The sequence below is a fragment of the Agelaius tricolor genome, unplaced genomic scaffold (assembly GCF_023055355.1).
Source record: "Agelaius tricolor isolate 1412-34295 unplaced genomic scaffold, bAgeTri1.0.p SCAF_1, whole genome shotgun sequence".
Lineage (NCBI taxonomy): Eukaryota > Metazoa > Chordata > Aves > Passeriformes > Icteridae > Agelaius > Agelaius tricolor.
Genome location: NW_027269261.1, coordinates 17,364,407 through 17,375,057, shown reverse-complemented (window position 1 = coordinate 17,375,057; position 10,651 = coordinate 17,364,407). Strand labels below are relative to the sequence as shown.

The 10,651-nt window shown below is 43.1% G+C and overlaps 1 protein-coding gene across 2 annotated transcripts; it reads left to right on the top strand.

Moving 5' to 3' along the window:
• Positions 1 to 464: 464 nt before the first annotated feature.
• Positions 465 to 7,692, top strand: PROKR1 (prokineticin receptor 1). 2 transcript variants are annotated; one of them, XM_071425109.1, is made up of 3 exons: positions 465 to 736; positions 2,551 to 2,916; positions 5,503 to 7,692. In XM_071425109.1, the coding sequence occupies exons 2-3, from the start codon at positions 2,585 to 2,587 to the stop codon at positions 6,191 to 6,193; spliced, it is 1,023 nt and encodes a 340-aa protein (XP_071281210.1). In that variant the 5' UTR covers positions 465 to 736; positions 2,551 to 2,584; the 3' UTR covers positions 6,194 to 7,692. The 2 variants fall into 2 exon arrangements, with proteins under 2 accessions (XP_071281210.1, XP_071281209.1); XM_071425108.1 differs by having other exon boundaries at positions 2,246 to 2,916.
• Positions 7,693 to 10,651: the final 2,959 nt, after the last annotated feature.

Here is a 10,651-nt window from a genome sequence, read left to right as displayed (position 1 = left end):
AGCAAAGGACACCAAGTCTTTAAGGATTCACGGCCACTTTTCTGCTCTGAGTAATTCCCTGAGAGGGCAAGGAAAGCTGTCAGGGGTCCTCTGATTTACAGCTATTCACTGTGTGTCTCTCCTGCTGGAGCTACTGCAGCTGCACTCCAAAAGACAATAGCCAGAGAGAGACACACAGAGAAAGGCTCCCAGGAAAGCACATCACCCTCCTTCCTCCCCCTACTTTCCAGGGGGAGGTTTGTATTTTGTTTCTGTGGGACATCATGTGCAGGCTGCTACTGCTTAGCACAGGCAAAACTCAAAGAGCAAGGGCAGACCGGGGTTTATATGTCCCATGCTCAGGCTTGCTAACAAAGACACTCTGCCAATTCCATTCCTGCATTTCAGGGGGTTTAAGGCAGAGGAACCCCAAAAGGGCTGTGGTCTATTGTCTTCAGATCGTGCTGCCTCTTTAAAATCAGAAATGCACGGACAGCTTCAAGGTGCCTCCCACTGAGCAAAGGCTTTGGATGCAGGCACAGAGGCAGAGGAGCCATCCTCCCCTGAGCACAGGGCTAACCTAATGGGAGAGAAAGCAGCACTCAGTGGAGTCCTTGCGCTACTTCCAGTGATCCTTTCTCTCCTCCAGTAACAGCAGCACATGCAGAGGAGAAACCTGGCGGCGCTCTCACCAGAGAAGAAACCTGGCTCTCTCTCAGGGTGCCTGAGACCTCCAAGATGATGAGCACAACTGCAGGTACACTTTGCTGATAGTGTTATGTCAGTTTGTAGATGGTTGTGTTGTCTGTATTTATTTTACAGATCTTTTGGTATTTAGCAGTGGAATCTGACACAGATACTGCCCCTTGCTTTGGCCAACAGATTTTGCATCCGAGAGTTTATTTAGCACTTCTCTTAAATGAATGTTTACCTTTCCAGGCAGCTGTGGAGGTGTCTCCTGAAGCAGTCCCTTGTCAGAACTGTTTCATTTCAGGCTTTGGCTTTTCGTTATTCTGTTCTGCAATGCTCAGTTTAAAAAACAATGTGGTGACCAAAGCTGTAAAACAGAGTTTCTGACAGATATTTGTTAAGTGTCAGTACATCAGGGTCTGAGCATGGTTCCAGGGAAAGAAGGGAGCAGCAGCTCCACTATGCAGATTACTCTTTGTAGCCGTGACTTGCTTTGTTCAGTAGCATTTCACACCCCGAGGACTTACTGCTTCAGGACAGAAAAAGCAGTAATGCTCCCTGATCCTCTGCTTGGATGAGGTGAGACTGTCCTGACAGCTAAGAGTCTGGTGTGAAGATTCCTAGATGGACCATGGGAAGATACAAGAAGATGCCCTCTCAGCATTTTGATGCAGAGAGGCAAAAATAAGGAGTAGATGAAATGGTTTTTTTCCCATCTGTGTGGGAATTTTTTTTTTTTTTTTTTATATTTGGTACAGTACAAAAAGGGGAGCCTGTTCCTCCCCAGCATCAAAAATGCAAGGTACTCTGTCTTGCTTACAGAAGATTTTATCTTTCACCTTTCACTCTCTGTGGACACACTTTCCCTGTGAATGGCAGATTTGCCTTCACAGCTAAGCTCTACAAGTTCATGGGACAAAATTATTGTCTTTGCAAATTGGCAGAGTTCTGCCAAACCTGTTTGACAGAAGTGATAATGGATTATGCTGGTGGAAAAATTTTGTCCTGTACTCAATTAATGGTTGCCAAAAGGGAAGTGCTGGATTTAGTATTTTCTTGGGCCTTTGCAACTCTTACTTCAACTCTTACTCTACTTAAGAAATGTATTTAGAAGCAAGAACATCAGTTCTCTTCTCATTGTCCTCTACCACATCCCTGTGAAACAATGAGAATAAAGCATAAACTTTGTCCGAAAGGCACATAAAATGCTTTACAGCACACTGAGTTGTCACTTTAGTGTCTTTTACCTTGCACGATGATGACAGCACCATGGGCTTGTGGGCTGGTAGAGTTTTAAACTCGATTTTACATTCCTCCTAGACTGTCATTTCACTGCCAGGTGAAAATTTCATTGTTGGTAAATAAAACTGTAACTGCTGTAACAAACAGTGCATGAAGCAACTAGAAGCATTTATTTTGTGAGAACAGAAGCATCCCTTCACAGGGTATTTCTTCCTTCTGTGCACATGCAGCAACAGATCTGTGGGGCAATGAGGTGGCTATTGCTTTCCTTCAAGATGAGTACTTTTGCTGTAATTTCCTTTCAGGAAACATTTTCCTCTTTTTGTTCCCACAGAAGGAGATAAATGAGGCTGTTGTCCTATAATCTTCTGGGACAAAGACAAGGTTACTCACTGCTCAAAAGGAAGCTTTGGGTGAGGTCTCTCACCTGCCACTCTTGTGCCCTGCCACACTGGGGTAACACAACACTGAGGGCCAGCCAAGCTGCACATGCCAAAAGAAGACAGACATGGCCATGGAGCAAACTGAACACAACCTAAATGCTACCGCACACCTCAATTTTGCTTCAATCTACAACATCCATAATGGGGATTTCACCTCTTTGAGAAACTTCTCTTTCCCTTTCAATTTCACTTACAGTGATTATGACCTGCCACTGGACAGTGAAGACGACATGACCAAAACCCACACCTTCTTCACAGCCAAGATTGTGATTGGGGTTGCTCTGGTTGGCATCATGCTGGTTTGTGGCATTGGCAACTTCATCTTCATTGCTGCTCTTGCCCGCTACAAGAAGCTGCGAAACCTCACCAACCTGCTGATTGCCAACCTGGCCATCTCAGATTTCATCGTGGCTATTGTGTGCTGCCCCTTTGAGATGGACTACTATGTGGTGCAGCAGCTGTCCTGGGAGCACGGCCATGTCCTCTGCGCCTCAGTCAACTACCTACGAACTGTCTCCCTCTATGTTTCGACCAATGCTCTCCTGGCTATAGCTGTTGACAGGTAAGTGGGATGCTATGACTGCACAAAGATGTAGCCACAGCTTCCAAAGTTCTAAACCACGTCCTCAAGTGTCACATCCACATTTTTTGTCAACTATTCCGTGGGTAGAATGTTTTGATGCCTGACCACTCATTCAGTGAATAATTTTTTTCTAATTGTGCTGCAGTCCTGAGAGACTGCCTGCCTTTTACTCCAGGAATTTTAACAATTTAATTTAATTGTATCCTTTCTCAAGACTCTTCTCTCAGCCTCGTGCACCACGGAGTCTGACAGACCAAGACACTGAGCATCAGTCTGGTGCTGACCTAAGTCTGACATGACTGACTCACAGAAAGCCAGAGGCTGGCTCAGTAAACTCTTTACAGAAAGGCCATCATAAGAAGATCTCTTTCATGTTCAAACACAATACACATCTCTGTAGACCCTATGCACATACATATGTGATTCCCACTTCCTCTTCTTTTCCCCAATTTCTCTCATGTGCCATTTCAAACTTTAGTGTAGTGTTGCAGTTTTCAGTCCCTGATGCAAAAGTCAGCTCAGGAGTAGTTAGCCCTGCTGAGGGCTGTACAGATACAGCTTGTGTATGGCTGATTCAGCTGTTCCTGATGTGCATGGAAGTCTGTGAAGAGACTCTGGAGAAGTTCAGAGGTGTTTTCCTTGGTGTGGGCAAGGGGACGATCAGCTCCTACAAAACAAATCCTTAACAGGCATCTAACAGAATAGGCTTTCAACAGCAGCTGAGGACTCAGGGTAAAGCTTCTAAACACTATCATGTATGCATTACCATTTTCTATCAGTTTTTCAGCTTTAACAAGGTTTTCTTGGAAAGCTCTGCCAGTGCATCCCAGGCTGATGAAGTAACGGGTCATGGCGCCCTTATGTCTGCTAAGAAATCAGATTTATAGCATATCTTCCCACACATCTTTAAAAACAGGCCTGATTAACAAGATTAATCACTGAAGCTTGATGTAAGAACACCATGTTTTGGTTTCATGGCTTTTCTATTTTTCTTTTTTTTTTTGCAAGCTATTGGTTTGGTAAACAGAGAGAAACCCCACTGTTTAACAATCACCTATTTCATGTTATGTCATGTGGATTGTTGACTTCTGTCTCTAAAAGGATCAGACTCCTAACAAAAGTCTTCCCATGTTTAGATCATTTAAAAGGAATCGGCTGTGTAAAGTGAGTAAGCCTGTCCCACTGCGGACTTTCTTTAGGGAGGGCTCTCTTTCTTCTTTGTCCATGTCTATTCACATGAAAAAATAGAAATTTCACATTTTTAAGGCCACACCTACACTACAAAAATGCAACATTTGAAGAAGAAGAGTGCATGGTAAGGGTCTAATATCCACACTGCAAATATTTAGCTGGGTCCCCTGGACCAAACACCCATTGGCATTTGGTGTGTTTTATGTACACTTTAGGAGCACAGCTTCCAGGATAGTTTCATCTGAATTCAGTTTGTGAACTGCAGAACCACTGCACAGTAACAGCCGTGGTAAGCAAGGACAATCAGAAAATCCACCACAAAAGCTTCCTCCAGAATCTATTGGACAGATCAATCCCATCCAGCCAAATGTTCTGCTGAGCAGATATGCACATTTATGAATACATACACATACATTATGCCACAACTTACTTCCCTGGAACCTGATCTAAAAATGTTAACCTTCTGCTTCACAATGAGGCTGACTCATTTCGCTGTCCCCTGACATTTACCCTGCACTATTAAGAGCCATGAACAATTTATCTGCTTCCAATAACTGGCTGATGAAAAGTGCTGCTGACTTTCCATTTTACTTCAGAATAAATATATCTTAGGGATGCTATTCTATATATTGAATGTATATAGATGTAATAGACTCCAAAGGAATGAGAAATTCCACTTTTTGAAACAATACTTTGGGTTAAATACAGTTGTACTGGGATCTCTGATAAAAATCTCCCCCCAGCAGGAATACTACAACCTTGCAGCTTTACAGCAGTGCAAATATCTAACTCAAGTTTTCTGCTTTGCCGTATTACTTAATACTGCCTATTTAAGATGAATAAGCAATAGTCACCTCCAGAATACACATAAAAAGGATTTGCATGGGCAGAAAATAGATACACATTCTGTTGGTGGCTTAAAATCATGTTCACCTGTAACCATACATTAGCATCACCTTCAGGTCTTTGCAACCCACAGAATAACCACAGAAATAAGAAAAACATTGTGATTTATATTTCACCTCTTTGTAAAAAGAGCTATTTAAGTAGCTCTCGGCCTAGGGAAAACATTTTCCTGATTCTACATGTTTGTGTTTTCTTCCCTGGACCTGACTAGATGTGTAATATTGCATTTTTCTAACTCTTACTCCTGTTTAAAAGGAAAAGTTGTGATACAAAATTGTAACTCAGCTCCAGGCTGCTACTTTACAACATGTTCTTACAGATGATTATGTCCTTACAGACAAGTATGTTCAGGCTCTCCCCTCAGGAATGACAGCAATTTCCTCCTGCCCAATTCTGTTTGCTTGTATTCTGAAGTGTGTTCTGACCAGTGTTTTCAGACTTCATTTTGAATATATTTTTCTGTTCTAGGTATTTGGCCATTGTTCACCCACTGAAACCACGCATGAATTATCAAACAGCAACCTTCCTCATTGCCTTGGTCTGGGTCATCTCCATACTTGTAGCTATTCCATCTGCATACTTTGCTACTGAAACTGTGTTGTTTATAGTTAAAAACCAGAAGAAATTTTTTTGTGGCCAAATTTGGCCAGTTGACCAGCAGATGTACTATAAATCATACTTTCTCTTCATCTTTGGCATTGAATTTGTAGCACCTGTGATTACAATGACCTTGTGTTACGCCAGGATCTCTCAGGAGCTTTGGTTTAAAACTGTCCCAGGATTTCAGACGAAACAAATCAGAAAGAGGCTTCAGTGCAGAAGGAAAACTGTTATGGTACTAATGTGCATTCTGACTGCCTATGTTCTCTGCTGGGCACCTTTCTATGGTTTCACAATTGTCCGGGACTTCTTCCCCACCCTTTTGGTAAAAGAGAAGCATTATCTTACTGCCTTTTACATAGTCAGGTGCATCGCCATGAGTAACAGCATGATAAACACCATGTGTTTCATAACCGTGAAAAACAACACTATGAAGTACTTCAAGAAGATCATGCTACTCAGATGGAGGTCAACGTATAAGGGAAGCAAATCTAGCATAGATTTGGACCTGAGAACAAGTGCAATCACAGAGGAAGTAGACTGCATAAAACTACAATAAATTTTCTGAGGTTCTAGTCTCACCTTTTTTGGAGGGGGCAAAGAGGAAATAATACCTTGTCAGAAGCTTCTTCCTTGTCTGTGGGAATACCCTCTCACTGGTGAGAGCCCTCAAAAAAGCAGCCTACTTTGAGTTCCCACCAGAATTCTTTTCACTGGTCTGCTGGATAATCCTTACACTTGAAAAGATGCTGTGCTTCAGTTCATACATCTGTCAATTTGGGATGTAGACACTAATTTTATAGTTGTTTAATAAGAACAAAGCTACATTAGAGTGTACTACAATGATGGAAAAGTTGAGTGCTGACCCTAGCAGTGATGCTTCTTTGTTTCCTAAGAGAAACCTCTTAACACCTTTGAGCTTATGACTTGTACCTTTAAGCTATTTGGTGTCCTTTTCTTTCTGCTCAGAAGAGAAAGGATGCCAAGAAAGCCCATTTTGCTTCCAGTCACTTTTTAACCTCTCCGTTTACCTTTCCTGATGAAGCTTCTTGAAGTCTACAGACCACCAGCTTTCTATTGTCATTGGACAATACGCACAGCATGCTCTTATGAAAGGCACATGCTCTGAAAGTTAAAATCTGCTTCACAGTCAAGTGAAAACCTCAAGTTTCTTCCTGTTACACCTTGTTTAAGAATGCTTTATCAATATTCCACTCTTTATTTTTATGGAGTTTTAACTCTGTTATGCATTTGGAAATGCCACAGATATATATGAAAAGGATCTACTCCCTCACCTCCAGGGACCCTGTGGCCAGCTTCTGCTACCTTGAGATGCTGAGCTCCTCACAGAATCAATCACAAAACTGCAGGACTTGGGAATAACATCTCCACATTGTCTAGCCCATCCTTCTGTACATGTTAGCCAGGATTGTGTCCAGCTAGGCTTTGACTGACTCCAGGGAATGCTGACAGTCTCCGTGGATCACCAGTGTCAGTGCTCAACAGCTCTCACTCAGTGAAAAAGTGTTTTCTTACATTCAGATGGAGTTTCATGTGTTTTACCTTGTCAGTGGGATCCATATGAACCTACAGCATGGTGGTGGGTAAAATCCAACCAGACATCTTACCAAGTCTGTGTGCACCTTCACGATAAAGGATAAGCAACACCAAAATATCAAGGAGATCCCGAGATGATCCATCCATCTTTCTGGGAGCAAGACAGGCTTAGGCTTCAGCGACCCAGCCTCTGGTTGAGTTGAGAAGCTTATTGTCTGCTCAGATATGACTCAACTCCAGATGAATTCTGCTTTTCCTTCTGCAGTGCCTCTTTTACTGTTCTGATTTAGTGCAACTCCAGTTTGGATGTTTCTTAAATGATAATTGTGACAAAGCAGGTGACAGTAATACATACTCATTTCAACTACACATAAGATATAATAGACTTCTGCGTATGGTAATAAAATCTTTTCTGTTGTGATGACAAATGCGTATGTGGTTGTGCCTACTTTTGGAGTCAATGGTTTTGGTAAATAACTTGTCTATTTGAGAATTTAAAGTGAGCAGCAAATAAAATATGACCTCAGTATAAGCATTCTTAATTATTTTTTGTCTTCTCTTAGCCATCACTTTCTTACCCAACTGAGTAATGTGAATGATCCCATTGCTGCTGAAGAAAAATTGACCAATTAAAGGGCAAAAGGATATTCAAATCCATTAAAATGGTCAAAGCTGCTCTTAAATATATGTTGAAGAGTATTTCATCGTTTGCTGTTAGGCAAAATAATGACTGAAATCATCCTTCAAAATGTCATTTTTAAACAGGGGTAAATACTAAATTCATTTGTTTTCCAGCCTGCCACAGGAATTTAAAGGACCAGAGAGTTTTAGTATTTCATTATCAAAAGGCTTAATCTTGTAATCTCACCTGAAATCTCATGGTTTCTTCTGAAACCTGCCCTAGTTGTAAGGGATTAGCTAACATTACTGCCTGTTATTAGAGTGTGTGATACTCCTTCCACCTGTTTTCCCTGCATGGTTTTGGTGCAACAAATTCAAATGACAATTTCCACACTAGGGAAATCTATCTAAGGCCGAGTTAATAAAAAAACCCAATTCCCATCAAGAAATATAGTACTGAACAAAATCTGGGGCAAAGAATTGCTTTAAGACACAGGAAATCACTCTGAGAGCTCCAAGAGAGCTCTTGTGGTCTGGCCTAACTCCTGTTCTCATTCCTGTCCTCATTAATGCAGCATCCTCCACAGCCCCTGCTGAGTATTTAGGTTTTGGGACTGCTGTATTTTTGACATTTTGAGGTCCTCCAAGCAGCAAAGCACTGTTGCTGCCTGAACCTCTGGATAGTGCAGAAGTCATGCTTTGCCCTCAACTGCATTTGTTGTGAGCTGCATCCACAGAGAGAGGGGTACTCCCATTGAGGAAGGATGGCAGTTCTGTTCCCTGATCCAAAAACAAAGCAGTCACATTACCCTTAGCCTGTGTTGGCACCAACTCCAAACAGCCCAAAACAGGGCACTTGCAGAGACAGTATTTGCTCCCAAACTGAGCTCCAGCAAGCAGAGGCCCAATGCTTTGCAGGGGGACCAAAAGTGACTTAAAAACTATTGCGAATACTCCTGAAGTGTGCAGGCAGTGGGAACAGGCTGTGACTCAAGTGGCACCCTCAGGCAGGGGGGAGCAGGCAGGGAAGGGTCTGAGAGAGAGGACCAGACCCCACATTCCCTAGGGCTTATGTGAGCTGTGCAGGGAAGAAAAGAACAAAATGACTTTTTTTGTACCCTCACAACTTACTAAAGGACAACATTTAGAGAGGGAATTGAATATGGACTGCACCTATTTGGAGCTCTGCTTGTAAACAGAGAAAAACAAGCACAAGCTGGGAAGAAGGCAGCATCTGTCTCAGAGGAGAAAGTTGTGCCTTTCCAGCACAACTCCTGCCGACTGGAAGCTGCCTACTGGAAGCTGTAGGGGAACAGCTGCAATAAGGGCTCCACATGGCAAGAATTGTGCCATGTGTCATGGATGAGGAGTGGGTGGGACCTGAGATCCTTTGGCAGCGTTCAGATCACCATGCAGTGAATCAACCAGATACATGTCTCGGTTCTGCTAGCTCAAATTTTTGCTGCCAAATGCAAAACTGGTGCTACCACACCAGATCACTGCTCAGCTGTCCTCCTGCAGCACAGCTCCAAAACCATAGCCTCACTTCCTTCTACAGCAGTTTCTCCAGAAATAACTTGAGAGTAAAATGCAGTCTCTGCTCCTTCATGCTGAAAAACATAAAGCTGGGTGCACCTGGAAGCTAAAACAGTGACCTGAAAGAGAGCATTAGGAGAAGAAAAAGCAGTTATTCTCAGCAACAGGAACCAAGAAAACAAAGGCTGTGTCATTAAAGCAGTTGTCCCTCTACAAAAGGGGGATGACCTGCAAGATCCCAGGCCAGCATACATCAAAGTAGCCAGCACAGAAAATTTCCCTAGAGACTGACTGACTCATTCAGGAGTTAAGACTTTGCTGTGATCCTTCTTCTTTGAGCCCTTGCCGTGGCAACAGCACCCTCCAGCTGCTGCCTCTGCAGCACAGTGTCACCACAAACTGCATTAGCTCACATCAAACACCATGGGAATGGTGTCAAGTAGGTATTCCCAGGATTCCTGTGACTTCAACAAGTAGCAACAGATGCTTCAGCTTTTGACAGCTGGGTACCCAGGCACTTATCCAATGCTTGTAGTGTCTGCATTCTCCCTCTCCCTGTGTTGGCTGTGACAGACGCTGGATGCTTGGGCTGTCCCCTTTCTAAGTATTCTGCACCAGCAGTGCAGAAAAGCACACACCATTGAGCAGAAAAAAGCAGAATTGAGGCAAGATCGACACTTGTCCCTCAGACTCACCAAGATCTTGCTCTCTCATACACTCTGTTAGGATCCTGTCCTATTGGCTGCACTGTAACCCACATTGCCAGGATAAGCCCTAACTCACAGACCCAATTATGTTGGAAAAGACCTCTGAGATCCTTGAGTCCAGCCTTTGGCCAAACACCACCATATCAACTAGACCATGGCACTGAGTGCCAGTCTTTCCTGAAACACCTCCAGACACAGTGACTCCACCACCTCTATTCTAACGTCTAACTCTTTTTTTGAAGGAAATTCCTCCTAATGTCCAACCAGAACCTCCCCTGGTGCAGCTTAAGACTATGTCCTCTTTCCTGTTTCCTGGGAGAAGAGACTAACCCCCACTTGGCTACAACCTCCTTTCAGGTAGTTGTAAAGACTGATAACGTCATCCCTGAGTCCCATCTTCTCCAGGCCAAACACACCCAGCTCCCTCAGCTGTTCCTCAAAACCACTGACAAGGCAGGAATTCCTGCAGCTTCAAAACTGACCTTCGTAAAACCAGCTAGAACAAAAGAATGTGGAACAAATCCCAGTATAAAAGTCACCAAATACTCATGGATAGTAAGAAAGGTAACTGAGCATAAAGTCACTCAATGTCGCTC